The following is a 23,506-nucleotide window of genomic DNA, read 5'->3' on the forward strand; positions in this document are numbered from 1 at the left end:
ACCCACTCTACATCACCTTTATTTAGGTTTACATGACTTTATCAAAGTTTGGATGACAAAATAAACATTACTGAGTTGGAATTGCTTCATTTTTGGGGCCATAGTCTAAAATGAGCAGTCAAAACTAGGTCCTGACTTAGTGCTTGTGGTAGACTCACAAGAGTTTCAGCACTAAGGTCATCGGTTCAAGTACCTGATGTGGTGTGTGTGGGTGTTAAAAAAATGCCAAAACTTACGCACAACTTGAATATAAAATACATATATCAAGATTGCTCCACAATCACAGCATGATGAAACTTGGTGTTACCTGACACGAGGGAGAGAGCGGATTAGGTGAGACCTAGCCTCACCCAAGAGGGTGTGGCTTTTACCAAAGAGCCCACTGTGATGTATGTATTACGTATCCACATTGCCCATTCGTTTTCCCAATCATCTCAGGGCATTAACTCAAAAAATGAAGCAGATCAAATTATCAGGTGGACCATACCACAAGAAACAGTGGTGATTGACCATTAATGAGCCATAAAAGTTTTGAATCAAGCATATATTTTTTCCCTTCACCGAGGCTTATGTGACCTTACCAACAGATTGGATGCTAAATAAACACCACGGAACCCATTAAGGTGCGCCCCAAGTAGTTTTTAATAGTAGGACGGTCAATCACCACTGTTTCTTATGGTATGGTCCACTTGATAATTAGATCTGCTTCATTTTCAGGGTAATACCCTAAAAAATGATCTGTAAAAACGGATGGACGGTGTGGATACATAATACATACATCAAGGTGGCCCCACAGTAACCCTACGGTAAGGGCCATACTCTCTTGGGTGAGGCCGGGGTCTCACCTAATCCGCTCTCCATGACGGAAGCCGCTCCCGGTTTTTGAAAAACAAACCCAAACGGTGTTTGCTTCCAAACGCTGTTTCGTCTCCAAAAGGCCGTATGAAAGGTGCGTCCAAACGGACACTAATGACGCTACACATTACCTGCAGCAACGGTTACAGGAAATTGGCATCCGTTATTTTCCCCCCAAAACGTCGGTAATCATACTACATCTTCTCTTCATCAGGGAAAAGAAACCTTCATGTGCACGTGCGAGTGATCTCCGCCCTTGCTAAGAGAGAGAGAGAGAGAGAGAGAGAGAGAGCGAAAACAAAAAACAGAATCCCAGATGGAAAAAGTAAAAGAGAGGAAAAGGGTAGAAGAAGAGAGACAGTGGAGATGGTGATGATGAGAATAATAAGAAAGATCTGATTGCCGATGGAATTCCTGTAAATATCTGAGGATTCGTTTTGGATTTCTATCGGAGGGAGTGGAAGAGAAGAGAAGAGAATGAAGAAGGTGGTGCTGCACGTGTATGACGTCACGAACAGCGCCTCCCCAAAGACGAACAACACCATCCTCCATATTAACAAGATCTTCAAAGACGCTATCGGTTTGGGCGGTATCTTTCACAGCGCTGTCCAGGTCCGTCTCTCCTCTCTCTTTCTAAATAAATTGGTGAATTTGATATTAATCTAGGGTTTCATTTTTGTCGTATTGGTTGTCTGAGATGAGATCTAGGGTTTTTTGCTTTTTCTTTCTTTCTCTGGGTTGGTAATAGTCTGGAATTATAGAAATCATGGAAAGAATGCGGGAGGGTTGATTGGACGTCCCTCTGGTGATCTGAGCCGTTCATGCGGCCATTGCTGCTGTGGGGAGGAGGTATCCTGGAAATCTCCTCCATTGGATGATCATGACTGGACGGCTGAACTGGTGTTGAATGTAGACTGTTGGATGATGTTGTCTTTTCAAGTCATCAATTGGATGCTGCCTAGGGTCATCCAACAAGGGAGATATTGGGGCTTTGGCCCATCAAATGATGGGGCTGCCAGGTGCCTCAATTTACCACAAGGCGGGTTCCACCTTAGGGATACTAATTGCACTAGCTCGAGTTCGCCTTGGAAGTGTGTTCACCTCACATGTGGGGACTGGGTCGGTGTAAGATCAGAGCCGTTTATCTGGCAATCCTAATGATGTTGATGCAATGTGTACAAAACCAGGTTTATATGATCTTTGGGTGGGCCAAAAATTTACCCCCCCCCCCCCCCTAAAAAAAAAAAAAAAAAAAGAAGAAAAAAAAAGAAAAAAAAAAAGAAAAAAGAAAAAGAAAAAGAAATGAATGGCAAAGAAAAATCAACCAATGATTCGAATTCTGTGTACATGTGTGGCCCATGTGAGCCACCGCCCACCTGATGATCGTGCTTGCCCATTTAGATCACTTGAGCAAACCTGATTAGCATTTCTCACTGCAACATTGCTGCATTGGACAAAGATATGCTGTGCTTTCAACTGGGCCCATACAATACTGTGGTGTGAATGACATATTACAGTTTGCATACCAACCTTAGAACTCCTCACATGTCTTTGAGTTATACTATCTATATGATGGGAACTGATAAATCAAGTCCCAAAGGGAGAATCAGAAAACCATGTTTTTCTGCCTTTATACATATACCGTGGTGTGAAGTTTTGATACCTGTGACATATTCTAGAAATCTATTTTCAAACCCTCAATTCTAATCTAGAAATCCATTTGATCCTGCACCCTAAGCAGAAGATTTGTGCGACCATATGCAGCTATTTAATCATATCAGCAGTGTAATTAACTTCCAGAAAAAATATTAGCAGTGTAATCATTGCTTCATTTTTAGACTGCTTTACGCTCTTCTATTTCACTTCAAGCTTCAAAGTTTGAATCCTAGATGGTCTTGGTCTTTAATATTTTATCTATATTTTTCTCTTTGAGCTCATGCTCTTGCTCCTGCACTCCTCCTTTTCCCACTTCTCTACAAATCGAGTCTATTTGATGCTGTATCTTCTCATGTTACCCCAAAACAACATGGATACAACATGGAATGGCACTAGTTCAACTTCTATCATTAAATATTTTAGTTTAGTATATGGTTACATTACCTATCTTACTACCTCCACTCATGTCCTTTTGGGCCTTCCCCTTTGCCATTCTAGAGCCTTTCAAGTTGCAACTACTCACTTCTTCTAAATAGCATAGTTATTGGTCTCCATTGCACTTGACCAAACCATCTAAGTCTAATTACTCTCATTTGATTACCGATTGGTGCTACTCCTAAGTTCCCTCTTATGCATTCATTTTTAGTTCTATCCTTTCTATTGATCTAGAAGCTCGCTCGCAACTGATCTACACGAGAATCTCACCCAAACAATAATCTTAAGGCTAGCTAATAGGAGTTAACCAGGCAGATGTTGCAAGTTGAGTTAACTAGTTTGAAGCAACGGAGGAGGATGTCTTCTTCTTCTGCAGGAGGAGATAGTGGGGCAGTCAGGGAGTTCAGAACTTCTCCTTTGGGATTCGTCCCCAGTTGGTATGGTAGCTCTTGCTCCTAGCTTCGAACAAGATCCCGGTTCGTAAGCGCTCTCTCTTGCGGTTGGGGGAGAGGTGGTGGAGAGGGTCGATATGGACAGGATGTTGGCTGTCACTCCTCTTCAAGCTTCTACAGGGCGTATACAAAGCATCTTGCATGAGGAAACAACGATAGTGCAAGAAGTGGTGGCTTCAGAAGGCTTCTTGAAAGAAAACCACATGTCGACAAAGGATTTGGACTGGACCGAGGACATCATAAACATAGCAGGGAGAAAGGTGGGGATGTTTTTCCAAGCAGGTGACGACGACGTGGTAGCTTTATTCTAATACGTAGAGTAGAGGGGCAAAGATATATCGTACTGGGCTTCAAGGCGAAACACTAGAGGGCAGTGGGAGCTCTTGAGACTTAAAAGCTTGGTCCACAAACCAGCAGAGATGATCAGGGGGATAAGGGCAAGGTTGGTGTCTCAATGAATGTTCTTAGCTGGAATGTGAGGGGTTTGGGGGATCGAGGAAAAATGTATCGGATAAGAGCCATGTGTAAGAAATCGAGGGCTTAGATAATCAGTCTTCAAGAAACTAAGATCTCCTCTTTCAGTAGAACAAACTTGGGTTTGGTTTGGGGATAGAAGTTGAACAATTATGTTTCTTTAGATGTGGTCGGTTCTTCAGGGGGTATCGTGGTGGCTTGGAATTCCTGTCTTTGGAGGAAGGAGGAAAGTTAGTGTGGTGACTTCTCGGTTATGGTGGTTCTAGTTGAAATCTTTGTTATCTTCAAATGGCTTCTTTCCTGTGCGTATGGCCCCTGCAGAGCAAACAAAAAAATATGCATTCTAGGATGAGTTGAAATTTATTATTGCTAGGTGTTCAAGGCCCTAGTGCATTGGGGGGTGAGAATTTAACGTTGTTCGCTTTAGCTTCGAGAAGACCCACTGAAGTATGTGGGAATTCTCTTCATGGATTCAACATCATGAGCTGGTAGATATCCCTAAGTCAGGGGCTAAGTTCACATGGTCGAACGGCCACAATCTTCTAATGATGTCTCGCCTTGATAGGTTTCTAACGTCTTCAGATTGGACATCGAAATTTCCACTGGTTTAGATCCAGGGTCTTCCAAGGATAACATTAGATCACAAATCTATAGTGTTGGAGGATTCTTTTGAGAGGTGAGGTCCAAAACCCTTTCGTTTCGAACTGATGTGGTTGGAGGCTGAGGGGTTCAAGGATATGGTCTCGGGGTGGTGAAATTCCTTCACTGTGGACGATTCAACGGGTTTCTAGCTACACAAGAAGTTGAAGCTTCTCAAAGGGAAACTTAAGGAGTAGAATAGGGAGGTTTTTGGGGCTAAAGAAGTTATGGTTGCTTGTATTCTGGATCAAATACACTCTAGATGTCAAGGAGGAAGGGGGAGAGGCATCTCAAGAGGCTATCGTTAGTTGTGGGAAGTTGGAAGCACAGTGTTCTAAGTTTCTTAAAGATGAGGAAATTAAGTGGAGGCAATGGTCAATGGCTGTGTGGCTAAAAGAGGGTGACAAAAATACGAGATTTTTCCACGGTGTAGCCTCAACGATAACAAGGTGCAATTAAATTACATCGTTAGCGGTTAAAGGCAACATGTTAGAGAAGAAGGACGATATCTGCGAGGCAATTATTGGTTTCTATCGATGGCTCCTGTCTTTAGATCATTCGTCTCGGCTGGAGATTGGACTCTCCATTTTGATAGAATTTTGACGAAGATGCGGGTCTTTGAAAACCCGATATCAGAAATTGAGGTGAAGGAAGCAGTGGAGAGTTTGGGGAGGGACAAGTCCCCTGAGCTTGGTGGGTATCCTGTTGCCTTTTTCCAGGTCTTTTGGGACATAGTTAAAAGGGATTTGATGGATTTCCTTAAGGAGTTTTTCACGGACAGTCACTTGTCAATGGAGTTAGGTGCATTTTTTATCGTGCTTATTCCTAAGGTGGAGGGTGCAGAAGAGCTCCCCAGGACTTTCATCCGATTACCCTTATAGGAAGTTCATATAAAATCCTCACTAAAATCTTTGCGTCAAGATTTATGAATATGGTGGGTAGCGTTCTCTCCTAACCAACGGGCCTTCATTAAAAGTAAGTAGATTTTGGACACGGCCTTAATCGCTCATGAATGTATAGATTCTCGGTTCAAGCAAAAAAAGAAAGAAAGAGGCAGGGGTGGGTTTACAAGCTGGATGTGGAGAAGGCTTACAATAATGTGGAGTGGGATTTCTTGAATTACATGTTGGACAGGCTAAGTTGTAGAGCCAAGTGGAGAAATTGGATTTGTACTTGCGTGGGATCTCCTTCCTTCTTGGTTCTTGTCAATGAATCCCTGAAAGGCTTTTTCAAAGCTTCTAAAGGCCTTAGGCAAGGGGATCCCTTGTACCCGTACCTTTTTCTGGTTATTGTAGAGGCTCTTAGTCGCATGTTAGTCAAAGGTCAAGAAGTTGGCCTCTTCAGTGGCTTTAAGGTGGGAAGTATGATGGACCCAGTGTTGCAACTTCAATTTGCGTATGATACGCTTGTCTTTTGTGAGGCGGACATCATTAAGGTGGAAGACACAAAGAAAGTGCTGATATGTTTCGAAGCGGTCTCCGGTTTGAAGATTAACGTTAGGAAGAGCGAATTATTGGGAATCCACTTGTCTAATGAGGAGTCTACTAGGTCGGCATTGTCCTTTGGGTGCAAGGAAGGCTCTTTTCCCACCTCTTATTTAGGCCTTCCGCTATGTATTGGGAGACCGATGATTCATCTGTGGGATAAGGTGATAGAAAGAATTGAGAGCAAGCTTTCCAATTAGAGAAGCAAGTTTTTTTTTTTTTTTTTTTTGTTCCCTCTCGGAGGCCGTATTACTTTGATCAAGGCAACTTTTTCAAACATGCCAATCTACTTCATGTTGCTATTCAAATGTCCGCAAGCCGTGCTCGCCAGGTTGGAAAAACCTGAGAAGAGACTTCCTTTGGAGGGGTTCCAATGAAGGCTTCAAGTTTCATCTTTTGAATTGGAAGGAGGTTTGTAAACTAGTCACTCAAGGTGGAGCAGGGTTACAACCACATAACCATATGAACTCGGCCCTCCTTGGTAAATGGCTATAGAGATTTGGTATGGAAGAAGGTTGCATGTGGCATGAAATCATCTCAAATAAGTATGGCACGATCCATGGGGGTGTGGGAAAGAGGTCCTCTCTTTATAGGGCCTACATTTGGAAGTCCATCATGAAGATTAGAGATATCTTTTGGCAAGGTGTGTTGTTCTTGGTAGGGGAAGGGACTAGAATTTGGTTTTGGGAGGATCGTTGGTGTGGCGTTGGTCCGTTGCGGTCTGATTTTTCTGCCCTGGTGAGTCTTGTGCCTTCTAATGATTTGGTGGTGTCAAAATGCATCTCTCAGAGTTGCTTGTTGGTCGTTTGGGCCCCTCCATGCAGGAGGAATTTAACTGATGATGAGGTATCTGATTTCGCTGCTCTTTTGGATCATCTTTAGTTTGTCTATTTGCAAGGTGGATTCGATTCCCTGGTGTGGAAGGTGCATAGTTCAGGCCGGCTTTCGGTTAAGTCTTTCTATAAAATGTTTCAGCCTCAAGCTGTGGAACATCAGGAGAGACACACCTTTCATTTTTTGTTCTACGGCACGCCCTCAAAAGTAGCGGCCTTCACATGGTTAGTGGGAAGAAAGAAGGTTCTGATGATTGACAATTTACAGAAGAGATCTACGATGATCCCTAATATGTGATGTTTGTGCAACCGAGACACCGAATCGGTGGATCACCTCTTCATTTTCTGTCCGTTCGCTCAAGAAGTTTGGAACCATTTTTTAGCTGCTTTTGGAGTGGCTTGGGTGATGCCGAGATCGGTCCAGGACCTCCTTTGGGCGTGGCATGGGGGAGGTGGAGGGAAGTTTTCTTGATCTAAATGGCAACTTTCTCTGCCAGCAATATGGTGGGCTTTGTGGGGAGAAAGGAATCAGCGGTGCTTTCAGAATCATTGTAGGTCTCCTCAAGCGGTGTTGATAGGGGCTGTCTTGTTATTGTCCGATTGGGCTGAGTTGTAGCTTTTTGGCTTTTCGCTCTTTCGATATGTGGGCTTTGTTTTCTTCTTCTCCTTTTGTTTTCTGTTCAGTTTTTGCTGTTGCTTGATAAAATTTTCATCCTTCAAAAAAAAAAAAAAAAAACTTTGAATATTATTGTAGAGGACTGATCACCTACAAATGGTTGTATGTCATGCTACAACACCTTTTCTTTTGGCCTTCAGAATTTTCTTTCGAGTTTTGCCTTGAAAGTATCATGAATTTTCAAGGGCAAAAAATGCTTTTAAAATGGTTTATATGCTGAGTTAACATACAACCTGTGGTAGGTGAATGGTTTTCATTACTATATTGTTCATAAGGTACTTCTCAAAAAAGAAAAAGTTCACAAGGTACTTCTCAAAAAAGAAAAAGTTCATAAGGTACTTCTCAAAAAAGAAAAAGTTCACAAGGTGAAAAATGAACAAGACTATGGACTTGTAGTGATTAGTTCATAGATGATTTCACTTCTTCTGGTTTCATTTTCCGAGCTAGTTTTATGATTTCTGCATATTTGTCCTTCTTTTGCAGGTATTTGTTGCTTCGCTTTCCCATAATAGTTGCTTTTGTTTCTCATTCTACAACTCTAATTTAGTTATCACCGTTAGTTTATTCTCCCAAGCTTACTGGTAGTTTGTGGCTTTTCTCAACACACACACACACACACACACACACACACACACACAAAATTAGAAGGAAAATAAACAAAAATTAAGTCAGCAGTTTATTTCTTCAAAACTTTGCCTGATGGCAGTGCACATGAAAGATGAGTGACACCTTTTAAAGGTTGTGGTTTTACCTTTAGAACAGATGATTTATTCCACAACCAATTTTTGCAGGTTTATGGAGATGAGGAATGGTCTTTTGGATTCTGTGAAACTGGCAGTGGGGTTTTTAGTTGTCCGCCAACTAGAAATCCTATGTACACCTATCGTGAATCCATTGTCCTTGGAGAGACTGACTTGCCAAACTTCAGTGTAAATCAGATTCTAAGGGAACTTAGCAGAGAGTGGCCTGGGACCTCATATGACTTGTTATCAAAAAACTGCAACCACTTTTGTGATGAGCTCTGTGAGAAGCTTGGTGTGCCAAAACTTCCAGGTGATATTCAGTCTCTCTCTCTCTCTCTCTCTCTCTCTCTCTCTCTCTCTCTCTCTCTCTCTCGGTTTCTTTTTCTGTTACTGATTAAAGAGAATGTTCCAGTCCTCTCAGAGCACTGTAAGTTATAGTGCTCCTAGTTGCATTGGGATACATGGACAACCTAATCCATTGAGCCAGACTGTTCATAAGTCCAGCGCACATTTCATGGGTTACTATGCGAACACCATTTGATCAATAGCCTTTAATATGGACGGTCAGGATCATTCACACAAAAATAGATCCACTAACCAATTTAATCCATCTATTTGTTAGGACTCATCATGGAATGCTTATGATTCTAAATAATCACTTTTGTTAGAAAATTGTAACCATCCCACCCATGGGATAGAAAATGGATGGCTATAAAAATCAGGCCAAATAAAGGATAGATTGGATCATCTAATCAGTTTGATGTTTGCATCATAGCCCATGGAATGTGTTATGTGCTTAATGGACAGTTCAGATTGATAGATTGGACTGTCCAAGTGAACCGATGCAAGCAGGAGCACTATAACTTATAGTGCCTTGAGAGCACTGGAGCATTTCTCCTGATTGAAATTTAATATCATTTGTATTATCACCATTTCAGTGCTGTTTACTTGTGCATATGAGAGTTATGTGGAAAGCAATAATGATTTTGCTTAATTGTATTTGGGATAGTTATCAAAATGCCATATGGCAAAGCAAGGTGCCCCTTGGTGTAAAAGTCCACACCTATACCATTTGTTTTTACGGTGCCCCGTCCAAGGTGGTGGCTTTTGCGTGGCTCGCAGACTGGAATAGGGTGCGTACAATCGACCATTTATGGAAAAGGGATCTCATTTTAGTTAATGCATGTCCTTCATGTTGGGGCGAGGAGGAATCAGCAGATCACCTCTTTAGTCACTGTTCATTCTCTCTGGAGGTACGGAACAGTGTTCTGGGGTATCTTTGGTGTATGCTGGATGATTCCCCGATTGATAGCAGTTCTTTTTGTTCAATGGCATGGGTTTGGACTGATTCCAACTTGCAGAGGGAGATGGAGATTATTCCTTCTAGCTGGTCTTTGGGCACTTTTGGCTGAAAGAAATAACAGATGTCTCTGAGACAAGTTCGGCACTCCGAGGGGCATTTTCCTGAGAGCTCATTATTCTGTTTTAGAGTGGGCTAATGTTTCTTCCTCTTAAGGACTTTCAGTTTTCGGTTTGTTTGCAAGATTCTTTGGCTTTGCCATGTGCTTAATAAAGTTGTCATCCTTCCAAAAAAAAGTATTGGAAATGTTCATGTTTAACCCGTTCTCAATCATTAAAAAGATGGTAAAAAATTTGGTCAAAGAAATGGAAATGCCAAAATTCAGAGAATGAAAAGTTCAAGTTTAGTACAGTTTCAACTAAAAAAAAACAAAGAGTGAAAAAATGGCTATATGCATGCATGCATGTGTGCAAGATCAAAATAGAAAACTTTAACAGAATATACGCATGGGCAATAATGTATATACTTAATCAATAGCAAGTTAATATCATTCTCTGTCTCTCCCAAATCCTTCCTTTCCAAGTAATCCCTATATATATTGATCTGTTTTTGCTAAAATTTTCCAACATCTCAATCTATCAATAGATGGCGACCCCAATCTCTCTTTCTCTCTCTCTCTCTCTCTCTCTCTCTCTCTCTCTCTCTCACACACACACACACACACACACACACACACACACACACACACAAACACATTGATGTAGGACGGAATGATCTATATCCTAATATGATACCAGGAAATGAAAAGACAGATCAAGGGCATGTTTGTTAAATCTGAAGTCCGAAAGCCTGAACTTGAAATCTGAATCTGAAGTCGGAAAACCTGTTTGGTAACTGTCTAAAAGGACAACATAAGTCTGAAAATTAAGTATGGAATCTGAAACAGCCAGTTTGTTAACAAACGTCTGAAATGTCTAAAATCTGTTAATTTGACACATTTGCCCCTTTCTCCTGTTTGGAGATGTGGGGTGCGATCTGTGACTATGGTGCCCACCATGATGTATGTGCCTTGTATCCATGCCGTCCATCCGTTTTGAAAACTCATTTTAGGGTATGATCCAAAAAAATGAAGTAGATCCAAATCTTAGGCAGACGATAATATCGGAGATAGTGGTAATCAACCATTAAAAACTTTCATGAGCCACAAATGTTTTGGATCAAGCTGATATTTGTGTGTTCTCTTCATCGAAGTCATAGATCTGTTTTTCCAGATCATTTTATGACATTATCCAAAAATTGAACATATTCAATTACCAGGTGGACCATACCATAGGAAACAGTGTTGATTGACCATTAATGGGCGGCAAAAAGTTTTGGATCAAGCTGATTTTTTAATTTTTTAATTTTTTCCTTCATCCATGCTTCCCTAAGAAATTTTTAATGGTAGGAAGGTCAATCACCACTGTTTTTTATGGTATAGTCCACCTGATAATTGGATCTGCTTCATTTTTGGGATAATGCCCCAAATGATCCGTAAAAACGGATGGACGGCGTAGATACATAATACATACATCAATGTGGGCCTCACAATAACCCCACGGTAAGTGTCGCATCGTCTTGGTTGAGGTTGGGGTCTCACCTAATCTGCTCTCATTCGGATCCAAGATCCACCGAAGCTGCGCCTGCACCTAGCTGGTGACAAACGGTCTTGTCAGGGGCTTTATGGGGCCTACCATGACGTATATGTTTTATCCACACTATTCATCCAGTTTTCCATACTATTTTATGGCATAAGACAGAATAAGGCAAATCTAATGCTCAAGTGGGCCACACTACAAGAAACAGTGGGAGGCGAACGTCTACCGTTGAAAACTTCTTGGCCCCACAGAAGGCTCTGATCAAGTTGATATTTGTGTTTTCCCATCGTCTACGTATGTGTGACCTAATCAACCAGTTGGATAGTAAATAATAATTGTAGTGGGTTGTATGAAGTTTTTAATGGTGAGCATTTAGTTACCACTGTTTTCTTGTGGTGTGTTCCACTTGAGATTTGTATTTGCCTCTTTTTTGGTCTCTTGCACTAAAATGATCTCACAAAATGGATGGATGGTTTTGATATAACACATACGTCATGGTGGGCCCCACATAACTAGGTGACGTCAGGTCGATGGTGTGTGGCACACCATGCAATTTGGTTCCACTATTGGCAGCGTTATACACAATCTACGCGGATTTCTTGTTAAAGCCTTTCGTAGAAACTTCCTGTGCTAGGATGCTAGGCGGGGCCTACCGTGATGTCTGTGGGAAATCTACCTCGTCCATTCGTTTTGCATGCTCATTTTAGGACAATAAAAAAATGAGGCGGATCCAAAACTCAAGTGAGCCACACTATAGGAAACAGTGGGAATTGGGCGCCTATCGCTGAAAACTTCTTGGGGCCACAAAAGGCCCTGAACAAGCTGATATTTGTGTTTTTCCTTCATCTAGGTCTGTGGTTGTATGAAGAGGTTAGATGTAAAATAAGCCGCATAATGGACCCTAGGAAGGTTTCAATAGTAGTCATTCAATTCCCACTGCTTTCTGTGGTGAGGTCCACTTGAACTTTTGATGTGCCTCATTTTTTGGGCTCATGCTCTAGAATTATCTTGAAAAGTTGATGGACCGTGTGGATCTAACACATAAATCATGGTGGGCTTAGAGAAGTTCTACAAGTTAAAAGTTGCGTTGTGTATTATGCAATCTATTTGTGGGAGAGAATCTCCTTGGCAATGTGCGTAGCAGTAAATTTGGTAGAAAAATTTATTTTTTAAGAAGGATACGCGGAGCACATTCCGTATTCACCATTAAGCCAGACCTCTTTTGCCCGAAAAAATTCTGTAAAAATCACGGAGCGCTTTCAAGGTTCCGCGTTAACAAATATCACTTGACACAATGCTTTTTGGGTTCCGCATTCCGTGATTTTTTCATTGTTAACAAACATGCCCTAACTAGAGCAATGGAACGATAACATGATGCTAATTTACCATAAATTCAAAATTTTCAGATTTATGACATGTCCAAATTCAAGCTTGCGACAGTCCTGTAGTGTGAATATTATAAATTACTGATTAACCAGGACCAATGGGAGATAAAACCCCCATCCAAATATAGGGTTAATTATGAATTCAATGGAAATCATGTGTCTTGTAAGAGTTTTGACGTGTTAGGGCTGTTTAAAGGCTAGGGAACGTGGGAAATGGGTTTGGTGTATCTAGGCTTAGAGGAATTAAGGTTTGAAACATTAGGATTGAGGTTTTAGGATGTTTCGGGTTAGGATTTCAGATTTTAGGTTTAAGGGATTTAGGATTTAGGGTTTCTAGGATTTGGAATATGGGTTTTAGGTGATGGGAATTAGGGATTTATAATTTGGTCAAGGAATTTGCATATCTTGAGGATTTGGGTTTGGAGAAATTGGGGATTTTGGAATTTTAGGGTTAGGGTTTGGAGAAATTAGTTTAGATGTTTTGAAGAGGGAAGCTAAGGAAGAGCATTCATGACGAAGCAAGGGGGCCATATACAAAGCTGTTTGTACAGGCAGCCGTCCATACATGCGTTTGTACATCCGTACGGATAGCAAAGGATGGCCAGCTGGGTTTGGTCTTGGGATGGGTCAATTTAGGTTTTTGATGGTTATAATGAAGATAAGAAAGGAAGAGGTGAATGAGAAAGAAAAGAAGAAGATGAAAGAAGATGATACCTTGTTGAGGAGAGAGAAAAGTCGAAAAGATAACTAGGGAATTGCTCCCCATGGTTTTGCACCACCAATCCAATCACATGATGAAATTTTGTTCAATCTGAAAGCAAAAGGAGAGAAATCTCTTTTATTCATAACATGCGTATTGGCTAGTCTTAGAAAAGACTTTTTACAAAAAGGCACTCTCAGATAAGATTCTTAACTTAAAGATGCTTAATGAATTAAAAGTTATTCTTGACTCCCTAATCTCAAAACAAATATGAGTTATACAAAAATAACGAAACATATAAACAAACTAAATAACAAAAATATTTCGTGGCCCATGGGGGTCCATAATCAAGATGTCCGATGATGATGATCCAACGGTCCGATCATTGTGTCGACTTGATCCAATAGTCTGATGTGTTCAATAAGCTTTTATATGCAGGCCACATGCATAGTGTGGGGTTCTCAAAGATGCACGAACATGCATATGGGGTCTTCAACGTGGTTAGGAATGTGAATTGAGGCAAGTGGGGCCCCATGTGTAATGGTCGTTTAGCCAGAAGGAGACTGGCTTTGCCCTCCTCTAGTTTGACGCTCGGATGTCCTCATCTCTCTCTCTCTCTCTCTCTCTCTCTCTCACACACACACACACACACACACACACACAAAATCCGTCAATTTTAATTTTTTTTCTCGAATAAACACATCATCTGTTTATTCTTTGCAAATTACAGCCAAGGAATTGTGGAACTATTTTCACGACCTCTTTGGGATCTGCTAGATCCAATATGGTTTGTTTAGGAGAGTTAATTAAAGGTTGGCTGCACAGGCCGTTTGATACGAAGGTGCTATTATTTGGGGAATGACCCTTTATGCGCAAAACTAATTTTGTTTGTCACCCTTTTCTGTTAGGGACTCGGATGGCAAGTAGTTTTAAAGAATTAAATTCTTCAATAAATTTTGGTCTCGCTCACTTGCACCAACCTTCTACCCAAGTGCCACTCCTGCATCAAAGCACGCCACTGGCCGTGGTTGCCTAATCTATTGCATGCCTGCATTTGCTCAGATTATGAATTAGTTCAAGTGACCTAATTCACATGTCAAATTGCTTGAATTTGATGATATCATTGATTCAAATTGTCGTAGTTTTATTCTCTAATTGGGCTTAATTCATGACGATTTGTGATTCAAACCATGCTAGTTTGTGGTAGTTGAAAATGGTGTATCTGCAACAACTCCAAGGGCTGATGGCAAATGGTGATTATGAGTTCAAAATGACAGATCTACAACCCCAACAGCCAATGGGATTTTGATCTCTTCTTGGAAGAGGAGTTATTTTCAGACTTTGGTAGGGTGATGGTTGATACATATGCACTCAGAAACTGTAGATGTGCCAAAAAACGAATTCCAAACAAACCATTCAAATTGCAGGACCTATTATAGAGAGGTCATGATACAAAAATTAGATAGGCTGAATAATCTTAACCTCTGATTTATGATCAACTATTTGTCAAATTAGTGCTGTTGGTTATTCTTTAGTCCAACTGCCCACTAAAATTGTCACAAATCTGCTATTACGTCCAAGTCATTGAATTAGTATAATATTGGGTTAGTGACTCATCTAGGGACTCACAATTTTTGCATTTCAATTTGAGTTATTTGTATGCGACATTCAGAACCTCTAAGTGCCTGTGTATCAACTATCATATTCTGCACAAGCATCAATTATTTTATCCCCAGTGGATTCACGGAGTAGATGGAGAACTGAGTTACCTTTGCTAAGCACACATTTGTGTACAATGGATCCGAAGTAGCACTAGTGTGGGGATTTACTCTGTCCATTATATGGGTCCCACTATGCAAATGCCATTGACCAAGAATAGGGCCAGCGCACTGATCAGTGGAGCTACAGGCTACAAAAGAAATGAACATCTAAAATTGTTAGTCAAGTCTTTCTAAGACATCCTTTTGTTTCTTAACAAGTGGACTTTGCTTGACTTTCAAGCAATGGCATCTACAAAGTGGGATCCACCTGATGGACTTCTTGGATCTCACATTTGTGCCATGTTGGCGCATGAAGTATCTTGAAGATGGATTCTCGTGCACGCATAGGGGTTTATACTTGACTCCTATGATAGTTCACCTTCATTTGATTTTGAAAATAGTAACGACTCATCCTCCTCTTATGTTGCACTCATGAACAGTTATCCTGAGCATCAAAATTGTGGGGCATGTTGTGGATGGACAGATCTCTACATCACATTCATCAAGCAATACTAACGATCAAAATGGATATCAAATATATGGTTACTGGTAAAACAGTGAATCAACTAAGTTGGATAACATTGTGTTGAACTAGAGCCCCAAACCAGTCTGGTGAATTAGGTGAATCAAAACTGTGAATCTAGTGAATTGAAGAAACGACCTAAATTAGAGTTATGTTCCCATTCTGGCTCCGCTCCTGCTTCCTAGCTGTTTATATTTGCTCCCTGCTACCGTAGTCAAATCTATTGCTGCTTCCTTCATGCTTCGTGCAAGTATAGAGTTTTAACTTTTATTTTACTCATTTTTTGTCTGCTATACTACAATGTGGATCAAACTGCAGGTGCATGTGATTTTGACTCGATTCAGACTCACATAACTTGTGAAGGATCCACATCCAAGTCCGTGACAGTTTGGTGGGGCCCTCATGGCAAGAATGTTGGGAAAGATCGTCCTTTTTTTTAAATTTTTTTTTTTAATTTTAAAGGCGGAAAGATTGTCCTAGTTTTGAATAGAATGAATGACAAGAGGATGTTCTGAATAGAAGATTGACCCAGTTACATCATAGTCCTACTAGTACGAATTAGTCCTCACGGAAAGAGGACGTTTCAATAGAATGTTGAGGACATTTGGTGACAATGAGGATGTTTCAAATAGAATAAGAGCTGGGCAGATGGAGTTGTGCCTTTGGAGTGTTATGTGATTGTTGCATGCCTATGAAACTGAAGAAAATAATCTATCAGACAACTACTTGACCAGCTATGCTATATGGGGCGGTGTTGGATAGTAAGAAGATATTGTGAGCAGAGAGTGTGTTTCAGCAATGAGGATTTTGACATGGATGTGTGGTCAGACTAGGAAAGATAAAACTAAGAATGAGATAATCCGAAGTGGTCTAGGAGTAGCCACAGTAAGAGAGAAAATGATAGAGAAAACATTGAGATGGGTTGGTCATGTGCAATGTAGATTGGGGATGGCTTGGGCTTGGGCTGACCCTTGCCTGACTCAAACTGAACCTGAACCATTGCCACATGTGCAATTGTAGAAATAACACTGTGATAAGTGAGTCCAAAGCATGCATCGTGCTGGTCGATGGTGGTGCAATGCTTTGGTGCATGCTTTTTTCCACTTAATTCTTTCACTACTCTCAGAACATCGCATGTTTCTAATCTATAGATTGTTTGTTGAGGGAATTCATGGAAGTTAAGTCTGTCTGTCAAGACAAATGATTTGCATGAATTGTCAATTTCTGTTACTCCCAAATTTGATTCTTGGATAGAAATGATTCGTTTGGATTTTTTCTTGGAGTGGATGCTCATGATAGTTGATTTTTTATTAGCTGTCAGTTATATGTATCTTATTCTTATGATTTTACATCATATACAGCCTGGGTTAACCGGTTTGCTAATGCTGGGGATGCTGCTATGGAAGTTGCTGGAAATACCGCATTACGTGTGAGTTGCTGTTGCTGTTTTCTATTGTTCACTAAACTTCTCTTAGCATATCCTGTTTTTCGTTAATTTAATCTTGTTCCTCTATGGGCTGTATGTACTGTTCTTTTCTTAGTAATAAAGATTGGGCTGGCATTTTCTAGGAATGCCTGAATCCTTGGCACAATAGTATTTTGAAACAATTAAATGGGACCACATATTCACGCTGATATCTTTCAATAATTTATTATGCGCAAGTTCCAGACAATTAAAAACTGAACCTGGTTTGTTGATGTTTCAATCTAAGAATTTTAATAGGCTCTGATATTTCAAATTACATGTTGAACGTTCTAAATTGCTGAGTACTTCTGAAGCTATTTGTAAGTAAACATCCTGGTTCCATATTATTTGAGAGTTGCCATCACTTGTTCCTTCTTAAATCTATCCATAGTACTTGAAAGCAAATTGTCCCCTTTATTTTTCTTTCACTTATCATACTTTTTTCTCCCATGGGAAAATAAATAAATACCCATCTAAAAGAATCCCCTCTTAACATATGGTGGCTTTTTAAAGTAATTTTCTAATAGAAAGCTACAACGTGGCCAAGCCGTGTACAATGTGATCTCTCTACCAAAAATCCATGTGTACAAGTGCCACATGAACCCCAAAAGTACAGATGGAAAACGTACAAGAGATCACATCCATCCATCAGGTGAGCCCTGCAGTGAGTGTTCCAAGCTCATAACACCAGAGCTCCATAGATCAAGTGGTCCACATTTAATTAATGAGCAGTTTTAAAAGCTAACCAGGGTTACATATTAAACCTACATTTGTGGTGCACGAAAAAAGTGGAACATCTTGAGGCTAGCATGCATTTACCATAGATGCGCCTGGAGAAAATCTTGGATCTAGTACACGTGCTACATCCGTGCCTGCATATCCAAAGGCTGCAAATAGCACTTCACAATGGTACACAATTCGGGAGCCATTAGAACACTAATATGGTAGATCTCTTTCTCCAAAATGATACATGGTAGGTGGAAGTGTCAATCAGATGGTCCATCCACTGAACCCTATCATGCTTTGAAAATGGTTTTAAATTACACTGATTGGATGATGATCCTACCCATCCAATCAGTAGAAAACAAAAAGGTTAGCAGCTGATGGACAGTGATTTTTAGGCTTCGAAACCTGATGGGCGGGATGGATGTCGTACACACGTCACGATAGGCCCCACACAGCTGAAATCTACACATTGGTTCTACCCTCTTCTGTCGTGTATGTGGAAACCAATGGTGGGAATAATGGTTTGTTTTCAGCGAAATCAGGTCTCTCATCTCTAGGCTAAACATTTCATTTGCCCCTACAGGCAGTGTTCCTGGTATCACCGGTATTATCAATAATATTGGCTGATGTTACCTGTATCATGCAATACAGGTACAGGCTGAATATAAAGATATACTACATTAGTTGATATTTTCAATAATATCACTGATGTCTTACGATATTGCGAGATACCTTTAACACAACCTTTTGAAGTAAACACTGTATTGTCAATACATGTGATAAGATCAATGATTCCCGAGGTATTCTGTAAAGGTAATGGTGGCTGTAACAGCCACCACTATTACCGTGACAATACGGGTTGTAACGGCCGTTACGGTCCCCATAATGGCTGTTATGGTCCCTTAAAAAAACCCTGAAAAAACCTATATCGGCCCTTTAATGGGCCGTTATGGCTGTTATAGGGGGTGAAACAGTCATTACGTTTTTTTTTTTTTTTTGTAACAGCCGTGACTACCCCATAACACGTAACGTTGGCCACTGTTACATAATGGCTATTACATAACCGTTTTTGCATACATTGATGATACCATCATTAATACCTGTGAAATTCCAGAAAGTATGAAACCAAAAAAATAAAAAACCATTTCTTTTTCAAAATTTTAAAGGAATCTCTTCCTGGGGATGTTTTAAATTATGTTTCTTAAGGTTGTTTCAGATCTCCTGTGTGTGTGGAAGGCAGCTATTTATGACTTCCGACACATGCCCCCCAGTGCCATGAAGCCTCCGGGTTTCTGGAAACTCAATGTTGACGATTGTTTTTGGGCAATCCTGGGGACTTTGGTACATGGGGGAGTTCTAATAGATGAAAAGTCCCACGTTTCATTTCCTTCATCTATGTCGGCTGGTTTTGGGAATGCTAATAGAGTGGAATCATTGGCATTCAAAATTGGGGTGGGAAGTCTTTTCTAGTCAGGTAGGCGGCTCTCTCATTGTTGGGGAAGGCCCCCTCCTCAGAAGTTGCTTTTGTCTCAAATGACTTAAAGATGTGTCTTGCTCTATGGAAATTAAAAATATTCAAGTCCCTAGACGGGCTAATTGTATCGCAAATGTGCTTGCAAAAGGGATCATAGGTCTGCCCTTTTTATTGGGGACTCTTATCCATTGCCTTTGGATTTTGTGCTTTTAGCATCTAGTCTGGACTTTTCTGTATTCTTAATTGGCTGAAATTGTGATAGCATTACACTCCAAAAGTAGTTCACCATCTTTGAAATTTTGGGGGCTCATGCTCCTTAATGTGGCCAAACTGGTTGCAGGATTCTTCCAATTAGGTGTTGTTCCCACTTTCAATTGTGCTTCAAATTCACACTCCCTCCCCACTTCCTAGCCATTTGTACTGGATAACATATTGAAAGGGACACTTCCTGCTTCTGCACCTGAACATGGTGCCACTTCACGTTTCATGCAACTACAAGCCAATCCACATGTATTCACACCATTCAAATTGTGGGGCACATTGTTGATGGACCATGGCTTGACGATTAGATTGATTGAGCGATCCAAACCATCCAATTAGTGGCTATCTAATGGATGATGAAAAGTAAAATAGTGAGTGGTCCAAATTTAATGGCAAAGTTGTGAGTTTTGGGTTACCCTATCCATAAATCGGTTACGTATCGGCCGTAACGGCCGATACGTAACGGTAACGGTGGGACCCGTTAGACGATACGGGGTCGAAATGGCTGTTATGGAATTCTGTGACTGTAACGGCCGTTACGGGGCCGTTACGGGCCATAACGGCCGTTACAGACCCTTAACGGCTGTTACAGGCCCTGAAAAAAAACAAAAAAACAAAAAACAAAAAAAAAAAACCTTACCTTTTTTTCCTTTCTTTTCTTCTTCTTCTTCTTCTCTTTCTTCTTCTTCTTCTTCTTCTTCTCGAGCAGCTGCGGCTGCGGCTGCGCCCGGCTGCGGGTGCGGCTGCGGCTGCTTCTTGTTCTTGTTCTTCTTCTTCCTCTCTCTCTCAATCTCTTCTTTCCCTCTTTCCCTCTTTTTTTTTTTCTTTCTTTCCCTCTTTTTTTCTTTTCGATTCCCTCTCTCCATTTTTTTTTTTATTTGCAGCAGCTAACTGCTGTAGTACGTGTCACACAAAGACGAGCGCTGACACTCCTCGAGCTCCGAGTTGTACGAACGGTTCAAAGGAGATCAAAGTTATATGGGCTCCACAGTGATGTATTTATTACATCTACACCGTTCACCTATTTTCAGAGATCATTTTAGAGCACCAGCCAAAAAATGAATTATATCCAGAGATCATCTGGACCACACCAAAAATAGCAGCAGGATAATGATTTTCACGGTTAAATAATTTGTAGGGCGCACGGTAACGTTTATTTTCCATCCAATCAGATCATACCCGAGTGGGTCCCACCATAATGTATATATTTTATCCATATCGTCCATCCATTTCGCCACGTCATTTTAAGTCAAGATTCAAAAAATTAGTAATATCCAAATCTCAGGTGGACCACACCATAGGAAATAATGGTTATAGAATGCTCACCATTAAAAATTTCCTAAAGTCCACTGTAATGTTTATTTTCAATCTAACCTGTTAATTGGGTCACATTGACGTGGATGAAGGGAAAACACACATTTCAGCTTGATCTAAAACTTTTCTAGCCCCCAATAAATTTTTAACGGTGCACGTTTAATTATTATTGTTTCTTACGGTGCAATCCACCCGAGCTTTGGATGTGCCTCATTTTTGGGCTCTTGCCCTAAAATTATTTGGCAAAATGGATGGATGGTGTAGATATAACACATTCATCACGGGTGAGGCCCAAAAAACTTTGACACGTGTGCTGCACTTTACATCCGAGTCCCTCCTAATTCAAGCCTTAAAAAATTGTACACGAGACATATATTAACTTGAAATTTGACAATTAAATTATGGACTGCAATTGCTAACTCACAATGCCAAAATCAAATTATTTGAATAGTTTTAATTGTTAATTTGTGAACTTTTATTTTTTAAAATAGGGACTTTTGATTTTTTATTTTATTTTTATGATTCACTATCCAATAAATGTCCACCTATTTATAAGTGGGATAATGACAATACATGGCATGAATTTAAGGCTGATTTGGAGAATAAATTGGTCCTCCAAGTCAGCCCCAAATTAGCAACGCCATCTACCTGAATTTAATTTCATTTTTTTAAAGAACTATTGGGAGAAATGATATCAAGATGTTAAGTATATAAATTACATATTTAAAAAATTAAATATATGAATTTTGTAGTCAAATTCAAGTTACCTGGTTAAAAAATTAATCAGACAGTCCGATACAACTTCTCACCAAAGAGTGGACCGTTACACCACCATAAACATGTTCCAATTTATAAATGAATGCATATTTGGAATGCTTAGAATATTCTGGATTTAATCCATATTTTTTCATATTTTTTTGGCAAAACAAAAAAATTTACGCCGTTATGGGCCGTTACGCCCCCGTATCGCCATTACGCCCCCGTATCCGTATCGGTTTCGGAGGGCACCGTTACGCCAACCGATACCGATACGGGACACCTTGGTTGCCACAAATATTCTGGATGCATCTCGAATTTCTTTCATTCCAGATGGGCCATAGCCCCACTAAAAGAAACATCCTCCACTCCTTACTCCCGGTCTTTCCTCCGCCTCCATGCCACTGCCAAAAAAGATCTTCAATCGAACTAGTGAACCTCATGAGACACCGAGCAGCTGAAAAATCAAGGCCCTCCAGGCCACATTTTATAATGTCTCTTCTACCATACATCATTGAGGAAGAAACTTGAATCTTTATTCAAGGGATTACATAATATTCAAAGATGCAAAAGAACTTTAATGTCACATTAAAAGAATAAACAAAGGGGTTTATTCAACAAACTTAGCACCGTTGAATGGCGCCATAAGGGAACTGTAGCAAATAATTAGTGTTATTAGCGAATAATTGGAAGGCCATGTAGAACATGATTCAAAATTGTGCAATCCTCCCACTGATTGAAATTCAGAACTTGAAGTTGGATGGATGTTCTGTACCTGGCCTAAAACTTAAAAGAGGCCAGTCACAGAAGTTTGGATTATGTTCAGAGATTAAATGTTATATGGCAGTTTCACTGCTTTCGTGTTCTCTTCTAATTCAACCATCACTTCTTTTGCATGGTGCTCCAGTTTTAACTGCTGCTCTTTCCGCTTTTATCTTTTTGCAGTGGAGACAAGCAAAGACAGAAATTGTGACTGCCAGCAAGGTGGCATACCGGTTCCTGGCGGGTATAACCTCCAACTCACCAGTTGCTCCAGAATCTACAAGTAATTCCAACAGAGTCACCACCCCCAGATTCCAAGGTGCGTGGTTCAAGAGCATTGCCTCTTTCAATGCCAGACCGTCTAGTAGTTCAGAGGTTCCAAACCTGGAGGAAGAAACACGTCAATATCATCAACGCCCACGACCTACAGAACAATGGCGTTGCAGTTCAGATGGTATTTGAGATTAGAAGACACAATGGCTATTTGTAGTAGGATTATGGATCCTTCTCACCTCACACGTGCCAATGTGGCTGGCATGTGCGAGACCTGAGTCGTACGTGTGTTGGGCCCCACGTGTGTGCTGCCACCCAAAAGTAACGATTGGCCAGTCATCTGGTGGGCCAAACATGTTTTGAAGAATTTGGATGGTCAAAGAAGTTATCCAATGGTCCATATCCGACGTACATGTGCTCAGCCCACATGATGGCTGACTGGCCTGATTTTTAGGCCACAGAGCATACATGGTGGCCTGGATCTTGCAGCATGTTTGGCATTGCATGTGTGGGGGGAGTGGGACTTAGGAGCCTACTCTCATGAGTAGCCATAGCTCTTGAGAATGGAATGGAGCGGTTGTGAGACATCATTGCAATGCTGTGTACTAGTCTGAGAGAAATTCGGCATAAGCCATTGTTGACATGATTCATTCATTTTAGGCATTTTCATTCATCTATGAATGATCATCTTTCAATACAAAACTGAAATGTGGATGCTACGTCAGACGGGTCACCATGCAACCTTACACACACACCCAATCTAGTGCTGTCTTGTGTTTCTTGTTTTCTTAGGGCTCGCTTGGGAGCTTGTATTTGGAATGCATTGGAATTCAAATCACAAATCAAGGCGATTCTGAATTCTCAATTGCATTTGGCAGCTTGCAATCGGAATGCACAGGAATCCAATTCGATAGAATGAGTAT

The 23,506-nt window shown here is 40.6% G+C and overlaps 1 protein-coding gene across 1 annotated transcript; it reads left to right on the forward strand.

Moving 5' to 3' along the window:
* The first annotated feature begins 1,085 nt into the window (after window positions 1-1,085).
* LOC131232630 (deSI-like protein sdu1) lies at window positions 1,086-23,260 on the forward strand. Its single transcript, XM_058229001.1, has 4 exons — window positions 1,086-1,467; window positions 8,296-8,557; window positions 16,914-16,981; window positions 22,494-23,260. The coding sequence occupies exons 1-4, from the start codon at window positions 1,333-1,335 to the stop codon at window positions 22,770-22,772; spliced, it is 744 nt and encodes a 247-aa protein (XP_058084984.1). The 5' UTR covers window positions 1,086-1,332; the 3' UTR covers window positions 22,773-23,260.
* The last annotated feature ends 246 nt before the right edge of the window (window positions 23,261-23,506 follow it).

The sequence above is a fragment of the Magnolia sinica genome, chromosome 18 (assembly GCF_029962835.1).
Source record: "Magnolia sinica isolate HGM2019 chromosome 18, MsV1, whole genome shotgun sequence".
Taxonomy (NCBI): domain Eukaryota; kingdom Viridiplantae; phylum Streptophyta; class Magnoliopsida; order Magnoliales; family Magnoliaceae; genus Magnolia; species Magnolia sinica.